This window comes from Pongo pygmaeus, chromosome 4, assembly GCF_028885625.2.
Source record: "Pongo pygmaeus isolate AG05252 chromosome 4, NHGRI_mPonPyg2-v2.0_pri, whole genome shotgun sequence".
Lineage (NCBI taxonomy): Eukaryota > Metazoa > Chordata > Mammalia > Primates > Hominidae > Pongo > Pongo pygmaeus.
This window is the reverse complement of record NC_072377.2, coordinates 155,706,250-155,725,557: the sequence shown is the minus strand read 5'-3', so window position 1 is coordinate 155,725,557 and position 19,308 is coordinate 155,706,250. Positions and strand designations below refer to the sequence as shown.

General features: G+C 38.8%; 1 protein-coding gene across 4 annotated transcripts; it reads left to right on the top strand.

Moving 5' to 3' along the window:
• The first annotated feature begins 1,366 nt into the window (after positions 1 to 1,366).
• ZNF300 (zinc finger protein 300) lies at positions 1,367 to 17,918 on the top strand. 4 transcript variants are annotated; one of them, XM_063665606.1, is made up of 6 exons: positions 1,367 to 1,627; positions 9,191 to 9,234; positions 9,808 to 9,965; positions 13,755 to 13,881; positions 14,125 to 14,247; positions 15,349 to 17,918. In XM_063665606.1, the coding sequence occupies exons 3-6, from the start codon at positions 9,936 to 9,938 to the stop codon at positions 16,896 to 16,898; spliced, it is 1,830 nt and encodes a 609-aa protein (XP_063521676.1). In that variant the 5' UTR covers positions 1,367 to 1,627; positions 9,191 to 9,234; positions 9,808 to 9,935; the 3' UTR covers positions 16,899 to 17,918. The 4 variants fall into 4 exon arrangements, with proteins under 4 accessions (XP_063521676.1, XP_054343418.2, XP_054343417.2 ...); XM_054487442.2 differs by lacking the exon at positions 9,808 to 9,965 and adding an exon at positions 8,396 to 8,511 and having other exon boundaries at positions 1,600 to 1,627; XM_063665607.1 differs by lacking the exon at positions 1,367 to 1,627 and adding an exon at positions 8,421 to 8,511.
• Positions 17,919 to 19,308: the final 1,390 nt, after the last annotated feature.

The window sequence follows — 19,308 nt, the reverse complement described above, 5'->3', positions numbered from 1 at the left end:
CATTTCTTATCCTCTTTGTCTTGACCAACCTTTAGTCAGACTTCTCTCCTTCCCACAAGCCCCTACATTTTGGCTTGCCCTGAGTTGAAACACTGCACTAATGCACTATGATTCAGAAGATCTCCCCTTAACCGCTTATTCTCAGAATTCCATGACAACAGAAACAATTTCTGTAGAAATGCCCTGGTTTTGCCACCTGCACACCCCCATATCATATCCTTCTCCCTACAAAGTTCCTGCTAACCCTTGTTACTCTTCCCTATTAAAAAAATAAGAGTCATTTTGTTTGATATTGTGATTCTTGCAGATTTGAGATTGGAGCATTCTTCCTAATGCAACAGTGTTCTTTCTGAATACATTGTCTTCTTATCTGAGTCTGCATTTGACATGAGAAATAAATTGCTAAATGTAAAATTGCTGCCTATTTCATAACATATCGAAAAGCATGAATCGTGTGAAAATTATGATTCAAAATTGTATTCATTTATACAAATGAAACATTGGTCTGTGAACATGCATTTTGCTGTTGTAAAGCTCGATGTAAGGTCTAAGGGTTAAGATGACAATTTTAGTATTCTCTTTGGCTGGTTCATTTTTTAAAAATCATGTTGTTGTTGTTTCTGAAATCTAACCTTCTCAGTCCCTCCCTTATGTCCCTTCCAGTTTTCAAGTCTCTTTTCTGTCTCAGTCTCTCTGTCTACCACGCTCTACCCCTTAGATTCCCACTTCTATTCCTATGTCTATTTTTTTCTCTTCAGTCTCCCGTCTCTCCTCCTTTCTAGGCTGGCTCCTTTGTCCCCATTTCCCCCATTTTCTCTCTGATTCTCTGCTTCTCACTGTCCCTCTCTTTGTGCCTCAGTCTCCTCTTCCTTGCCTCTTAATTTCCGTTTTTCCTTCAGTCGACCTCTTATTACTTATTACTGCAATATCAATTTCCCTTATAAGGATTCCTTACCGTTGTTATTGGCATAATTACAGTACACAATGATTGTTCAGCCCTCCTCGCCCCCAGATTTTGTCCCTGTCTCCCACAGTGGAATCTCCCCGGAAGGGACCGCACCATTCCAAGCTTCCCCTCTCAGCAATCGAATCTCCCGGCATGGGGCTGTACCATTCACAAACACGTCCATGGTACCATCTAAAATTCCTCCCCTTTCGTCAGAAGCATGCTTCCAATAGAGGAAGCTTCACTCCAACTTCCTCTTCAATCCCCCTTGTAAAATCTTTCTGCAAAAGTATGCACCTTACTGCACCTTTCTTAGGCCTCCTTTCCGTCGCCTTCCCCTCCCTTCGCTGCCGCGGTGGTACAGCCCACTCTCGGGCTCAGCACTGGGCGAATCCTCCGCTAGTACGAAGACGACCGGGCTCTCAAGATGGCGGCCCCAGGTGGAAACAGCCCCAGGGAGCAGCCATGTTGCTTTCTGAACAAAGCCTCTGAAGATGCGGAACGGGCAAAACCGCCCCGTACGGAACGGTGCAGCCTCGGGAGCCCGGTGTAGTGCTCGCGGACAGGAAGCAGGAGAGTTTGCCAATATGGATGTGACAGCCGTTCCCATTAAGCAGTGATGGTGGTTTTGGGACCTGATAATCGAGCTGGGAGTCAGAGGCGGGATGTGTGCGGTGAAGGGTGAGTCTGTGGGATTGGTAATGGGAGGAGAGGAGCCCGTGAGGGTCAGTGGTAGGAGATTTATGAAATCACTGGTGGGGGAAGTAGGTGGGATTAGTGTTGGATTTATGTGGGAGTCCAAGATGTGATTAGTAACTGGGAAGTGAGAGGTGAGGGGGTGTCTATGAGGTCAGGAATGGCGTGCAGGTGGACTAACTGGTGGGTTTAACTGGGTTCAGTGATTTAGGGGACTTTGAGGAATCAGTGATGGGAGGCTATGGACTAAATGATGGGGGCGTCCATGTGTTCACTGATGTGATGGACATGGGGGGGTTCAGTAGGGTATATAATTGCTAGGCCTGAGAATTCCCAGATTTAGATGGGGACAGTAATGGGGCCACGGTGTCATGGTGGTCAGCCACATTTTACTGGGGAAGGCCTTTACTTAACGTTAAATTTCCACAGGTCATAGGCAACTGTTTGAGTTCTTAAAAGTCAACCCCTTTTCACATCTTTTCTTAGTCTACCATTGCCCACTAAGCATTTCTGATGGTACCCCCATCAGAAATGGTCATTTTAAAACAAGACCAAACAAATCAAAACTGATAGAATCATAATAAAAAGTTTGATTTCAGCCCTCCACTTTCTTTTTTATTATTATTATTATTATTATACTGTAGGTTTTATGGTACATGTGCGCAATGTGCAGGTTAGTTACATATGTATACATGTGCCATGCTGGTGTGCGGCACCCACTAACTCATCATCTAGCATTAGGTATATCTCCCAATGCTATCACTCCCCCCTCCCCCGACCCCACAACAGTTCCCGAAGTGTAATGTTCCTCTTCCTGTGTCCATGTGTTCTCATTGTTCAATTCCCACCTATGAGTGAGAATATGCGGTGTTTGGTTTTTTGTTCTTGCGATAGTTTACTGAGAATGATGATTTCCAATTTCATCCATGTCCCTACAAAGGACATGAACACATCATTTTTTATGGCTGCATAGTATTCCATGGTATATCTATGCCACATTTTCTTAATCCACTCTATCATTGTTGGACATTTGGGTTGGTTCCAAGTCTTTGCTATTGTGAATAATGCCACAATAAACATACGTGTGCATGTGTCTTTATAGCAGCATGATTTATAGTCCTTTGGGTATATACCCAGTAATGGGATGGCTGGGTCAAATGGAATTTCTAGTTCTAGATCCCTGAGGAATCGCCACACTGACTTCCACAATGGTTGAACTAGTTTACAGTCCCACCAACAGTGTAAAAGTGTTCCTATTTCTCCACATCCTTTCCAGCACCTGTTTTTCCCGACTTTTTAATGATAGCCATTCTAACTGCTGTGAGATGGTATCTCATTGTGGTTTTGATTTGCATTTCTCTGATGGCCAGTGATGACGAGCATTTTTTCATGTGTCTTTTGGCTGCATAAATGTCTTCTTTTGAGAAGTGTCTGTTCATATCCTTCGCCCACTTTTTGATGGGGTTGTTTGTTTTTTTCTTGTAAATTTGTTTGAGTTCATTGTATATTCTGGATATTAGCCCTTTGTCAGATGAGTAGGTTGCAAAAATTTTCTCCCATTTTGTAGGTTGCCTGTTCACTCTGATGGTAGTTTCTTTTGCTGTGCAGAAGCTCTTTAGTTTAATTAGATCCCATTTGTCAATTTTGGCTTTTGTGGCCATTGCTTTTGGTGTTTTAGACATGAAGTCCTTGCCGTGTCCTTGCCTGAATGATAATGCCTAGGTTTTCTTCTAGGGTTTTTATGGTTTTAGGTCTAACGTTTAAGTCTTTAATCCATCTTGAATTGATTTTTGTATAAGGTGTAAGGAAGGGATCCAGTTTCAGCTTTCTACATATGGCTAGCCAGTTTTCCCAGCACCATTTATTAAATAGGGAATCCTTTCCCCATTGCTTGTTTTTCTCAGGTTTGTCAAAGATCAGATAGTTGTAGGTATGCGGCATTATTTCTGAGGGCTCTGTTCTGTTCCATTGATCTATATCTCTGTTTTGGTACCAGTACCATGCTGTTTTGGTTACTGTAGCCTTGTAGTAGAGTTTGAAGTCAAGTAGCGTGATGCCTCCAGCTTTTTCTTTTGGCTTAGGATTGACTTGGCAACGTGGGCTCTTTTTTGGTTCCATATGAACTTTAAAGTAGTTTTTTCCAATTCTGTGAAGAAAGTCATTGGTAGCTTGATGGGGATGGCATTGAATCTGTAAATTACCTTGGGCAGTATGGCCATTTTCACGATATTGATTCTTCCTACCCATGAGCATGAAATGTTCTTCCATTTGTTTGTATCCTCTTTTATTTCCTTGAGCAGTGGTTTGTAGTTCTCCTTGAAGAGGTCCTTCACATCCCTTGTAAGTTGGATTCCTAGGTATTTTATTCTCTTTGAAGCAATTGTGAATGGGAGTTCACTCATGATTTGGCTCTCTGTTTGTCTGTTGTTGGTGTATAAGAATGCTTGTGATTTTTGTACATTGATTTTGTATCCTGAGACTTTGCTGATCAGCTTATCAGCTTAAGGAGATTTTGGGCTGAGACAATGGGGTTTTCTAGATATACAATCATGTCATCTGCAAACAGGGACAATTTGACTTCCTCTTTTCCTAATTGAATACCCATTATTTCCTTCTCCTGCCTAATTGCCCTGGCCAGAACTTCCAACACTATGTTGAATAGGAGTGGTGAGAGAGGGCATCCCTGTCTTGTGCCAGTTTTCAAAGGGAATGCTTCCAGTTTTTGCCCATTCAGTATGATATTGGCTGTGGGTTTTTCATAGATAGCTCTTATTATTTTGAGATACGTCCCATCAATACCTAATTTATTGAGAATTCTTAGCATGAAGGGTTGTTGAATTTTGTCAAAGGCCTTTTCTGCATCTATTGAGATAATCATGTGGTTTTTGTCTTTGGTTCTGTTTATATGCTGGATTACATTTATTGATTTGCGTATATTGAACCAGCCTTGCATCCCAGGGATGAAGCCCACTCAATCATGGTGGATAAGCTTTTTGATGTGCTGCTGGATTCTGTTTGCCAGTATTTTATTGAGGATTTTTGCATCAATGTTCATCAAGGATATTGGTCTAAAATTCTCTTTTTTGGTTGTGTCTCTGCCCGGCTTTGGTATCAGGATGATGCTGGCCTCATAAAATGAGTTAGGGAGGATTCCCTCTTTTTCTATTGATTGGTGTAGTTTCAGGAGGAATGGTACCAGTTCCTCCTTGTACCTCTGGTAGAATTCGGCTGTGAACCCATCTGGTCCTGGACTTTTTTTGGTTGGTAAGCTATTGATTATTGCCACAATTTCAGCTCCTGTTATTGGTCTATTCAGAGATTCAACTTCTTCCTGGTTTAGTCTTGGAAGGTGTATGTGTTGAGGAATTTATCCATTTCTTCTAGATTTTCTAGTTTATTTGTGTAGAGGTATTTGTAGTATTCTCTGATGGTAGTTTGTATTTCTGTGGGATCGGTGGTGATATCCCCTTTATCATTTTTTATTGCATCTGTTTGATTCTTCTCTCTTTTTTTTTCTTTATTAATCTTGCTAGCGGTCTATCAATTTTGTTGATCCTTTCAAAAAACCAGCTCCTGGATTCATTAATTTTTTGAAGGGTTTTTTCTGTCTCTATTTCCTTCAGTTCTGCTCTGATTTTAGTTATTTCTTGCCTTCTGCTAGCCTTTGAATGTGTTTGCTCTTGCTTTTCTAGTTCTTTTAATTGTGATGTTAGGGTATCAATTTTGGATCTTTCCTGCTTTCTCTTATGGGCATTTAGTGCTATAAATTTCCCTCTACACACTGCTTTGAATGCGCCCCAGAGATTCTGGTATGTTGTATCTTGGTTCTCGTTGGTTTCAAAGAACATCTTTATTTCTGCCTTCATTTCGTTATGTACCCAGTAGTCATTCAGGAGCAGGTTGTTCAGTTTCCATATAGTTGAGCGGTTTTGAGTGAGATTCTGAATCCTGAGTTCTAGCTTGATTGCACTGTGATCTGAGAGATAGTTTGTTATAATTTCTGTTCTTTTACATTTACTGAGGAGAGCTTTACTTCCAACTATATGGTCAATTTTGGAATAGGTGTGGTGTGGTGCTAAAAAAATGTATATTCTGTTGATTTGGGGAGGAGAGTTCTGTAGATGTCTATTAGGTCTGCTTGGTGCAGAGCTGAGTTCAATTCCTGGGTATCCTTGTTGACTTTCTGTCTCATTGATCTGTCTAATGTTGACAGTGGGGTGTTAAATTCTCCCATTATTAATGTGTGGGAGTCTAAGTCTCTTTGTAGATCACTCAGGACTTGCTTTATGAATCTGGGTGCTCCTGTATTGGGTGCATATATATTTAGGATAGTTAGCTCTTCTTGTTGAATTAATCCCTTTACCATTATGTAATGGCCTTCTTTGTCTCTTTTGATCTTTGTTGGTTGAAAGTCTGTTTTATCAGAGACTAGGATTGCAACCCCTGCCTTTTTTTGTTTTCCATTTGCTTGGTAGATCTTCCTCCATCCTTTTATTTTGAGCGATTGTGTGTTTCTGCATGTGAGATGGGTTTCCTGAATACAGCACACTGATGGGTCTTGAGTCTTTATCCAATTTGCCAGTCTGTGTCTTTTAATTGGAGCATTTAGTCCATTTACATTTAAAGTTAATATTGTTATGTGTGAATTTGATCCTGTCATTATGATGTTAGCTGGTTATTTTGCTCGTTAGTTGATGCAGTCTCTTCCTAGTCTCGATGGTCTTTACATTTTGGCATGATTTTGCAGCAGCTGCTACCGGTTGTTCCTTTCCATATTTAGTGCTTCCTTCAGGAGCTCTTTTAGGGCAGGCCTGGTGGTGACAAAATCTCTCAGCATTTGCTTGTCTGTAAAGTATTTTATTTCTCCTTCACTTATGAAGCTTAGTTTTGCTGGATATGAAATTCTGGGTTGAAAATTCTTTTCTTTAAGAATGTTGAATATTGGCCCCCACTCTCTTCTGGCTTGTAGGGTTTCTGCCGAGAGATCCGCTGTTAGTCTAATGGGCTTCCCTTTGAGGGTAACCCGACCTTTCTCTCTGGCTGCCCTTAACATTTTTTCCTTCATTTCAACTTTGGTGAATCTGACAATTATGTGTCTTGGAGTTGCTCTTCTCGAGGAGTATCTTTGTGGCGTTCTCTGTATTTCCTGAATGTGAATGTTGGCCTGCCTTGCTAGATTGGGGAAGTTCTCCTGGATAATATCCTGCAGAGTGTTTTCCAACTTAGTTCCATTCTCCCCATCACTTTCAGGTACACCAATCAGACATAGATTTGGTCTTTTCACATAGTCCCACATTTCTTGGAGGCTTTGCTCGTTTCTTTTTATTCTTTTTTCTCTAAACTTCCCTTCTCGCTTCATTTCATTCATTTCATCTTCCATGGCTGATACCCTTTCTTCCATTTGATCGCATCGGCTCCTGAGGCTTCTGCATTCTTCACGTAGTTCTCGAGCCTTGGTTTTCAGCTCCATCAGCTCCTTTAAGCACTTCTCTGTATTGGTTATTCTAGTTATACATTCTTCTAAATTTTTTTCAAAGTTTTCAACTTCTTTGCCTTTGGTTTGAATATCCTCCCGGAGCTCGGAGTAATTTGATCATCTGAAGCCTTCTTCTCTCAGCTCGTGAAAGTCATTCTCCATCCAGCTTTGTTCCGTTGCTGGTGAGGAACTGTGTTCCTTTGGAGGAGGAGAGGCACTCTGCTTTTTAGAGTTTCCAGTTTTTCTGCTCTGTTTTTTCCCCATCTTTGTGGTTTTATCTACTTTTGGTCTTTGATGATGGCGATGTACAGATGGGTTTTTGGTGTGGATGTCCTTTCTGTTAGTTTTCCTTCTAACAGACAGGGCCCTCAGCTGCAGGTCTGTTGGAGTACCTGGCCGGCCGTGTGAGGTGTCAGTCTGCCCCTGCTGGGGGGTGCCTCCCAGTTAGGCTGCTCAGGGGTCAGGGGTCAGGGACCCACTTGCGGAGGCAGTCTGCCCATTCTTAGATCTCCAGCTGCATGCTGGGAGAACCACTGCTCTCCTCAAAGCTGTCAGACAGGGACATTTAAGTCTGCAGAGGTTACTGCTGTCTTTTTGTTTGTCTGTGCCCTTCCCCCAGAGGTGGAGCCTACAGAGGCAGGCAGGCCTCCTTGAGCTGTGGTGGGCTCCACCCAGTTCAAGCTTCCTGGCTGCTTTGTTTACCTAAGCGAGCCTGGGCAATGGCGGGCACCCCTCCCCCAGCCTCGCTGCCGCCTTGCAGTTTGATCTCAGACTGCTGTGCTAGCAATCAGCGAGACTCCGTGGGCGTAGGACCCTCTGAGCCAGGTGTGGGCTATAATCTCCTGGTGCACCGTTTCCTAAGCCCATCGGAAGAGCACAGTATTCGGGTGGGAGTGGCCCGATTTTCCAGGTGCTGTCTGTCACCCCTGGAAAGGGAACTCCCTGACCCCTTGCGCTTCCCGAGTGAGGCAATGCCTCGTCCCTGCTTCGGCTGGCGCACGGTGCGCTCACCCACTGACCTGCGCCCACTGTCTGGCACTCCCTAGTGAGATGAACACGGTACCTCAGATGGAAATGCAGAAATCACCCGTCTTCTGCGTCGCTCATGCTGGGAGCTGTAGACTGGAGCTGTTTCTATTCGGCCATCTTGGCTCCTCTCCCAGTCCTCTACTTTCTAAGTTCATTTAAATCATTTTATATTTTATTCAAGAGACATTTATTGAGCATCTGTTGGATATCCAGAGATGAGTATGACTGTTTCTTTTGTTTCCTTCCAGATCTGTTTTGATACCCCCATATAAAATAATCTGTCTGTCATGGGAGCCCCCACGTCCTCTGAAATAGTTCAGCTCTGTCTGCATGACTTGTCCTGGGACTGAGGAAAGTTTACCAGGTATTTACCTTCCTGCATTGTGGTATACTCTTTTTCTTCAGTGTTTCCAACCTATCACCATTTTTGTATACAGACAATAGCGCTGTTGAAAAAGAGCAATAAAAATTTAAACAGAAAACATCTTAAGATTAACCTTTGAGTTCATGCACATTGATTTAGCAAGAATTTTCTAAGTTGGGGGAAAATATAAGAGAGTTCTTGGAAAATTGTTGGAATTCAGCTGCTGGTTCTTTTCAGGAATAGGGAATACATGCCTCAGTTTTCCATTTGGTCATTCCCATTCTTATTGCCAAGGAGCTCCATCTTCACTTATATCCTTATATAGCTATCCATGATTATTGCCGCATGAAAATCTTCTATAAATAGAATTGCTGATTCCCAGGGGGAACAGTAAGTTGTTAGTAAATCAACTGGAAACATATCTTCATATCTATCCAATTATAAAACCTTGGTCAACTTCTATGTGATCATATTATAGGTACAAGAGGAGTAAAGAATGATCCCTCCTCCACATGGTGCCTGCTGATCCTTCTGTAAGGCTCAAACAACCTTATCCCACAGGGTAGCCCGTTAGTTACCTGACTTCTGATGTTAGTTGTTGCTAGACTGGTGAATGTGAAAGCTGCAGTCTGGGTTTTGGCTATGAAAAACATTCTGATCACCAGTTTTGCTTTTTCAGTCATCTGGCCTTTTGGAAGACAGCAAAAAATGATGAAGTCCCAGGTGAGTTGCTTTTTAAAAAAAAAAAAATTCTTCTTTGGTTTTTCATACAATCAAATGGAAAGTAAAGATAGCTAAAATCTGGATGAAGGAAAAGGTGGTAACAACAAAGATCAAGACCTCGAAAGAGTTGCTAGGTAATATGTAAAAGACCTGGCTGGCAACCATTTTTATAAATTTTTGTACTAATTGTTCTTATCTTACTTGCAGACATCATGAGTTACATGATTTGCATTTCCCTAAAGAGAAAGATAAATTTCCCATGGCAAGAAAATGTTTTTTGCCATATAAGACTAAAAAAAATTCCTTTTTGGCTTTTACTCTAGGAGGTGGAGTGCACAGTGTTCTCACCAACACTTCTTTGCTAAATGCCACAGTAGGTTTCTTGTAGTGGTGTCTTAAAACGATCTTTTTTAGAGGGGATGTGTCATAATGTCTAGCCAAACTCCTTGAACCTTATTCTTGAGTGGGGGTTGGCAAATTATTGCCATGGGCCAAATCCCATTCTCCAGCTGTTTTTATAAACAAAGTTTTATTGGAGCACAGCCATGCTGTTTGTTTACATGTTGTCTATAGCTTTTTTCTAGCTACAGTGGCAGAGTTGAGTAGTTACACCAGAAACCGTATGGCCTGCAATGCCAAAAATGTAAACTTTACTGAAAAAGTCTGTTGACCCCTGCTTTCGAGGAACAAATTGATTACAGATGCTTCCTATTGTCCAGCTTTATCCACAGGTAAATTCATTAACATTAAGATAGGCACATTTTGAATGTTTATATTTATTTGGCAAATCTTTGCAGGGCAAAGGTCCCTGATGCTCCATATCTTTTGCTGTGCTTTCAGAATTTGTAGGATTACTGTCAAGTTCAAGGCTGTTCCTTCTTTGCTCTCCCATTTTTAAAAGTTTGTATTATTTTTTCTTTCTGCCAGCATTGGCATATAAACATTTAAAATTATATAAAAGATAAAAATTTAAAACAAAGAGACCTTTTCACTTAAACTCACCTTCTCCCAGGATAATCAGTGTTAACCATTGCTTCTAACCTTCCAAACCTTTTTTGATATGAATATAACTGTGATTAACAGTTTATATGTAAAAGTACAAATGTGTGAGAATGTCTCTTATTTTCTTGCGCTTTTCTTTTTGAAAAAGAATGTTATAGTAAACATTTTGTTCTGCAACCTGATTTTTAACTTACTGTCCAATATAAAGGTCTTTTGTATACATTTAGAATATCTTTTTCCATATCAGTACATAGAATTCTCCTTTATTGTTTTATCAGATGCATATTTCCTTGTGGCCTGGTTGCCTGGGATTGTTTCTTCATCTTACAGATAGAGATGATAATCCTCATAGGGTTGTTGTGAGAATTGAGTACAAACCATGCTTAAAACCATAACTGGGGCATGGTTTGTACTGAAATATTTAAGTGTCAGCTGTTATTACATCATCATTATGATTATCATTGTCAAATCTTGAAATCAGCTTTTACATTAGGAGTCCTTGTGTATATTTTACAGTAGAGTTCTATTGCAAAAAGATTTTTTCATTGTTGTTTTCGTTTTTGGATTTCAGTAGCTTTGTTTTAGAGCCATGCTGTCTAATATAGTAGCCATCAGCCAAATGTGGTTACTGAACACTTGAAATTGGCTAGTCTGAATTGAGATATGTTGTGTTAAGTACATACCAGATTTCAAAGTTATATTTCAAAAAAACTCACTAGTAGTTTTTAAGGATTCCATGTTGAAATGATATCTTGAGTAATATATTGAAATAAATGTATATTATTGAAAATAATTTTTTGAATGTGGTTCCTAGAAAATGTAAACTTACCTATCTGGTTAGCTTTATATTTCTGTTACACAGCACTGCTTTGAAGGAGAATGGATTTTTTACTTAGCCCAGTAAATCCAACTGCTGTGGCTAATTAATTGATTAAATGCTTCTTTCTTCAGGAAGAGGGCTGTATATTATTTCCCTACCATCCAGAAGTGAAGTCGTTTTTACACATATCCTCCTTTTCAGCCTGTAACACCTACTTCCCTTTCATTTCTTGCATCACTTAATAGCACTTCCATTTCCCCAGGGACCCGAGCTGTAAAAATTGTTTGTAGTTGACAAAAGTGTAATTTTCTACTGATTATGTACTATATTTTTCTTAAAATTAAGAAATTTATACATACTTATTATATTGAAGCATTTGGGTATCATTATTAAAGCAAAATCAGAATGTTACAATGAATTTACCTCTCAGAATGGATTTCTTCTGTATTCCACATTTATTATCTTTCTTATGTTACTTTTCTTCAGATAAAACAAATGTAGACTAATACACAAAACAGTTTTTAACTAAACATGAGTTTTAATTTATTTTTTCTTTATAATCATTATTCATTTCTTTTTAACAAACGTTTCTTAAGTACCCAGTATATGTCATATGCACTGGCTAGCTGTTGAATATCCTGAGCAGATTTACGTATAGTTTTCTTCTGGAAGGACTGCAGAGAAAAAAGAGATGTAGAAACCAACATTAACACATCGGCAGAGATGTAAAGAGATGTAGAAAATAACATTAACACATAAAATTTCTGTAGCAGACATGGGAGCAGGTACTGTTATAGCAGAGAGGGGGGAACAACCAGATTTCTAAGGAAGTGGGTAATAGGCTTAAATGATTATTGAACTTTGGCTCATGAGGGAAGTAGGCTGAGGACAGGAAGCAGCATTTGTAAAAGTAGAAAGGGCAGAGTGATTTTAGGAAGGCTGAGAATTTTGAAACTAAAATGGAGAGTGCTTCATGGAAAGGTCGACTAAGGTTGGTATTGAAGTGATAAAATATAAAAGATCATGATGTTTACAGTATCAGGGAGGCAGTTTGGACTACAGTAGTCAAGAACCTAGACTATTGAGTGAGAATAAATCTTGCAGATATGAGAGTTCATCAATCATATATTTAGTATGTAATCTTTGGCAAGTACTTACTTAACCACTGTAATCCTCAGTTTTCTTATATGTACAATAGGAAAATTAACAGGATTGTTACGGACAACCAAGTGTTTGGCAGCTTGACAGAGTGAATATGGAATTGGTGTGGGATGAGCGAAAGCTTGAGATTTGAGATGACTGAGATGAGACTGTGTTAGCAAAGAAGAAAACAAAGGAGGCTTTTAAGCAGGCAATGTTGACATTTGAAATAATCATTTTCATTCTGAAAGTGGTGTTTGGTAATTATGGAATATTTAGGGAAAAAGTCTGAACAATTTATTTAAAATAATACAGATCGCTATTAGATTAGTTTCTGCTATTAGTTAACAACTATTGTGAGGATAATGGTGACATAATTAAAATAGTCAATTTTCCCTCCAGAAACATTTTATAACTCTACTCTTACCGAAATTCTTTTTTGATGTTATGTCACTAATTTGTTGTGGTTTCTTCATTAATGTTTTCTGCACATTTTTGTTGAGTTTATCATTCGGGATTCCTTATTTTTTGTTGCTACTGTAATTGGTGTATTCATTCTATTACTATTGTATGTATATAAGAAAGCTATTGAATTTGGGGGAAGCTAAGATCATTTTCCTATGAAATAAAGAGATTAGATTAATGATCTTCTAGAGCTCTGGCATTCTATGATTCTCTAAATGTAGCTTTTCTTTTTTTAAAAAAAAATGTACTTACAAAGGGCATTTCTGCTCTATAATCATTAAATTCTCTGTGTCTTATTTTGTTACTTTTATGGCCTTTAGTACTTTTTAGAGTTTAAATTTTTATTCCATCAGAATTTATTCTTTTTCCCAGGTATTATATAGTGTATTGGTTTGCTAGGATTGCTATGACAAAGTACCACAAACTGGGTGGCTTAAACAATAGAAATTTAGTCTCATAGTTCTGGAGGCTAGAAGTCCAAAATCAAGGTTGTTCTTCAGGACTGTGAGGGATGTATTTGTTTCATGCCTCTCTCCTTGGCTTCTTTATAACTATCTTCTTTTTTCTCTTTGCATTATCTTCCCTCTGTGCATGTCTTTGTGTTCAAATTTCCCCCTTTGGATAAGGACACAGATCATATTGGATTCAGTTTCACCCTAAATACCTCATATTGCTAGGTATATCTGTAATGACCCTGTTTCCAAGTCATATCACATTTTGAGGTACTGGGGGTTAGGACTTCAACATATAAATATTCAGGAGATACAACTCAACCCATAGTATTTCTTCAACATTATTATTTTCCTCTTTACTATTCATTGTTTCAAAACTATTCATCCAATAATCTGTCTTCCTCCCAGTTATTTGGGTGCTGCCTTTAAAATGTATGAAATTACTATATGTATTAGGTAGACATTTTATGGTTTACCTCTTTTTTTCTCCTCATATGCCTGGCTCTGCTTGCTAAAACAGGATTTTATTTTGTTTTTCCCAAAAACTATTATACAAAACTAGGTGTGGGTGTAGTTGTGCACATTATAGTAGAAATTATGAGAATGATCATTTCAGATTGAACAGGAATTTACTATTACAGGGGTTAGTATCATTCAAGGATGTGGCTGTGGATTTCACCCAGGAGGAGTGGCAGCAACTTGACCCTTCTCAGAGGACCCTGTACAGGGATGTGATGCTGGAGAACTACAGCCACCTGGTTTCAATGGGTAAGGATGGCTTCCCTGAATAACTCAGAGTTGTCCAATCAAGTGCCTTTCCTTACCAGTTGCTGTGATTAGATTGTTCCTGACATATGTCATGACTTTTATGACCTTTATACCTTTGCAAATGGAGGTTATGCCTTTGTTGAAGGCTAACTGGACAGCTTTATTGTAGACCACCTGAAACTGCACCTTCTCTTTTTCCTTCAGTGCAGTCAATCTCAGTTCTCTGTGATTTCTGTTTAATAGGGTATCCAGTTTCCAAACCAGATGTCATCTCCAGGTTGGAACAAGGAGAAGAGCCATGGATCATAAAGGGAGACATATCAACTTGGATCTATCCAGATGAATATCAGGCAGATGGGAGACAAGGGAAGTGAAATATCAACTTATGTGTGTTTTTTTAATTGATTGCTGCCTGAGGTTTATGTTTCTATCCTTATTGAAATCTCCTATTCTTTGCTTCTATGCTGAGAATTTAGTAGTCACTCAACAAGTAATTGTGAAGCCTTTCAGAGGAGTTCTATTTTTTGTTGATCCTGTCTCATGTGTGTATATATATATGTTTATATTTGTTGTCTTTCCTGAAAGGGTTTTAAAGGCAATAGAAGGCAAATTCCTTTCAAGAACACAAGCTGTGCTTTAAAAGGCAATATTCCCAGATAAATGACTATATTAAATTAAATGTCAAATACAGTTACTGTTTTAAAAGTTCAGAGAAAATTAGAGTCTAAAGAGATGTGAGAGTATTTCAGAAACATTTTTCAGAACATGCAACTGTAACTGCTCTGAATGACATAAATGCTGATGAGGCTGAAGGAGGAGGGTGAAGGCAAGCAGTGTTGGAGAGAGAGTATATGAACAAAACCTTAGGGTCAGGAAGATACAGCTTTTCTGGGAGAACTTTACTAGTTTTACTTGACATGTATAGAAAGTAGTTTATTGGGAGTAGTGGAATTTACGTCTGTATTCTCAGTTTGACTCTGATACTGAATCTGTAGCAGGATATTGGATTTTTCTATTATTTGTGTTAGTTGTTAGGGAAATAAATGGAGGAGAGTTAAAGTATTTTGCATACAGAAGATACCTTGTTTCTTTAGAGTGATGTTAGGATAATAAGAATGTGTAGCACATGATTTATAATATAAATGAAATTAAAAGGTGAAAAGGGGTTTCTATTCAGAAAGCAGAAGTGAAATATTCTAGAAAAATAATCAAAAATTTAGTGATGAGACCCCAGACACTTTTTCATCTCTTTTAAGTTTAGTTTTTACATGAATATTTCTGTTTAACATTCTTGTCTGTCTATTCACCTGATAACACTATATGCTATACTGTCTTCTGAGATGACCTGCTTCCATCCTTTTTTTGTGAGTTCATCTACTATGTTGGATCATCCATTTGTTCTACTTCTTTACCCTCTGTTAGTTGACTCTTGTGATGACTCTTAAATTGTATCTTTTCTTCTTTTAGACAGGAAGAGTAACCTTCACAACTCCCAGTCATGTATTTTGGGGACAGTTTCCTTCCATCATAAGATACTGAAAGGAGTCACAAGGGATGGTTCATTGTGCTCCATTTTAAAAGTCTGTCAAGATGATGGTCAGCTGCAGAGATTTCTAGAGAATCAAGACAAACTCTTCAGGCAGGTCACATTTGTTAACAGCAAAACAGTGACTGAGGCATCAGGGCATAAATATAATCCATTGGGGAAAATATTTCAAGAGTGCATAGAAACAGATACATCAATACAGAGATTCCATAAATATGATGCTTTTAAAAAGAACTTAAAACCAAATATTGACCTACCGAGTTGTTATAAGAGCAATTCAAGAAAAAAACCTGATCAGAGTTTTGGAGGTGGAAAATCATCTAGCCAGAGTGAGCCCAATTCTAATTTTGAGAAGATTCACAATGGAGTAATACCTTTTGATGATAATCAGTGTGGAAACGTTTTTAGAAATACACAATCCCTTATTCAATATCAGAATGTGGAAACTAAAGAGAAAAGCTGTGTATGCGTTACGTGTGGAAAAGCCTTTGCTAAGAAGTCACAACTCATTGTACATCAAAGAATTCATACTGGAAAGAAACCATATGATTGTGGTGCATGCGGAAAAGCCTTCAGTGAGAAGTTTCATCTTGTTGTACATCAGAGAACTCATACTGGGGAGAAACCTTATGATTGTTCTGAATGTGGAAAAGCCTTCTCTCAGAAATCATCCCTTATTATACATCAGAGAGTACACACTGGGGAGAAACCCTATGAATGTAATGAATGCGGGAAAGCCTTCTCCCAGAAATCACCCCTCATTATACATCAGAGAATACATACTGGGGAAAAACCCTATGAATGTAGAGAGTGTGGGAAGGCCTTTTCCCAGAAGTCACAGCTGATTATACACCACAGAGCTCATACTGGAGAGAAGCCATATGAGTGTACTGAATGTGGGAAAGCCTTCTGTGAGAAGTCCCACCTCATTATACATAAAAGAATTCACACTGGTGAGAAACCCTACAAATGTGCTCAATGTGAGGAAGCCTTCAGCAGGAAGACAGAACTCATTACACATCAGTTAGGTCATACTGGGGAAAAACCTTATGAATGTACTGAATGTGGAAAGACATTCTCCCGCAAGTCACAGCTCATCATACATCAGAGAACACATACTGGAGAAAAACCCTATAAATGTAGTGAATGTGGCAAAGCCTTCTGCCAGAAGTCACATCTCATTGGACATCAGAGAATTCACACAGGAGAAAAACCTTATATATGTACTGAATGTGGGAAAGCCTTCTCTCAGAAGTCCCACCTTCCGGGACACCAGCGAATTCATACAGGAGAGAAACCTTACATATGTGCTGATTGTGGAAAGGCCTTTTCTCAGAAGTCAGACCTTGTTTTACATCAGAGGATTCATACTGGGGAAAGACCCTATCAATGTGCTATATGTGGGAAGGCCTTCATCCAGAAGTCACAACTAACTGTACACCAGAGAATTCACACAGTGGTAAAATCATAATGAACTGGCCACAGAAAAGCCTTAGTATTAGCTCAAGCCTTAATAATTACTAGAAACCCAATTAATTTGATAAGCTTGGGGACAACATCCCAATAGATAAAAATTTTTAAGGGAATTTGTTTCTAGTTTGGTGATGCCTAACTTTTCCAGCAAAGATGATGGAAAATAGTTATATAAATGAAGAACATTTTTAATATGGCATGTAAAGCTTTTAAAGGAATGAACTCAGTGATCAGCACAGCAAGTTAAGCATACAGAGTATTGTCAAGTTGCATATTCCTTATACTACATAATGATAATCAGCCATTGTGAAACTGCTAATATTAGCTTGTCACAATTATGGCCATAAAGTAATTTTTCTATAAAAGACATGGAAGAAAGCTTGAGTAAACAACAAAATAAAACCTATACACTATTTTAAGAAGGGGCTTGAGCATGACCCCTAAAGCTAAAATTCTTGTACAAAAAAATGGAAAGATAGGTTGACAGATTCAGTGAAGTTGATCTGTATGCATTTTCCCATCTCAAGCATGTAAGTTGACCTGCATCTCTGGAAGGACCTTGAGATTGATGCATTTTTGAGCAGGTCTCCCTTTTACTCTTCCCAACTGGGAACTTGGAGCTGAAAAACATTGGCACTGAGGCCAGATGGTCTTGGGTTTAATCCTGGCTCAGTGCCTCACAGATTGTGTGACTTTAGGCAAACGTACTTCCCCTATCTGAGTATTTTTTATCAGTAAGTACAAATACAATGCAGAGCTCATTTTCAGTTAATATTAGTACTTTTTAAATCTTTACTCTCTATCTTGAAGCATTAGATGTTAAGACTAATGTGTAAAAACCACATCTGAACTTTCTTTTCCCTCTGGACACTCTGCTTTTGATTGCCTATCCCTGTAAGTGGCTCATTTTACTGTCTTCTGATCCTGGTGGCCTTATTTTTGCTATGTTAAGGTTATGTTTTTTAATACTTGCATTTATTTTCATATACTTATATAAACCATGGTGATTGCACATAAAGACCCTGCCTAATGTCTCTTCACTTCTTTGTGATCCTTTCCCTGAAGCCCCAACTGTTTTCCCTGAAAACTTACAGGGGAAAACTCTTGGGGTGAGAAGTAATGCCTGCATAGCCTTGAGAACTGGAGGCTTCTAAGATATCACCTACTATACTTTCTGTCATTCCATCCATTCCCCCATAAGCATTTTTAGATGAGCACCCTTGCTGGAAGTGACCTGCAGGAGAGCATACTTGGCAATGATGAGAATACCTGTGCGATAAACACAGCATCTACACATATTTCCTGCTTGATTTCCTATCCACTTGATCCCCTTCCTGCTTGGCTAAACTGTCTGTTGTGAAAACATGGGGCTCCTCTAGTTGAGAACAACTGTAGAGTAGAGGGCACACTGGACGGGGATGTGGGAACTGAGTATTAAAGATGTCATTCACTGGACAGGGATGTGGGAACTCAATGTTAAAGATATCATTCCCCCACATCCCAGGTGATTTATATATTGTTGGGGTGGGAAAAGAGAAATCCAAAAGAGCAAGCCCATTCATAAAATGGATCTGCTAATTTTATTGTTGAATAACAAAGAAAAATACTATGTAGCATGTGGGTAGATAGCACATGGCTATAAAACTAGTGGATTTTTGGCTCTGTTTATATGGAACTAAAGCTACAGTTGTGTGGAACTAAGCTTCCCCTCTGTTGGTAAATGGCAGATACCTAGTTTTCATCACTAGTTACATTGAGCTTACTCTGATGTCTTGTTTTGCATAATTCTTTTATCAGGCTTACTCTGATGGTCTGTTCTTTATAAATTTTTTAATCTGTGCATCCTATGGTTGCCCCAACAGTGTATCTAATACGTGTGATTAGTCATATTTTTCACTCCTCAACAAAATTACATCAGTTTTTCACAATAGTCAATGAACCTTATATCAACACCTCAACAACCTTTTTTATAAAAATCTTATAATTTGGTTCTAAAATTACATACAGAAATGCTCCAAGGCAAGAGTAGCTAAGACACTTTTGAAGAACAAATTTGGATAACTTATTAGACTTCTTATAAAACAGTGGCAATTAAGGCAATGTGGTATTACACGAGTAATCATGTAGATCAATGGTAAAAGAGAATCTGAAAACTGATAATTACCTGTAGACACTTGAATTATGACAAAGTTGGCATTGTAGAACAATGGGAGGAAACTCACCTTTTCAATTATGCCTCTGGCTCAGTTATCCAAATGGGTAAAACAAAGAAAAAACAAATTTACTGTATACCATTCACAAAATTTATTCTGCCTAAACCTGTAATAGAGGACAATGTATAGCAGTAAGTATAGATCAGGCAAAAAGAAAGCCTGAAAATACCTAAGCAACAGTCTCAATAGGTTAGA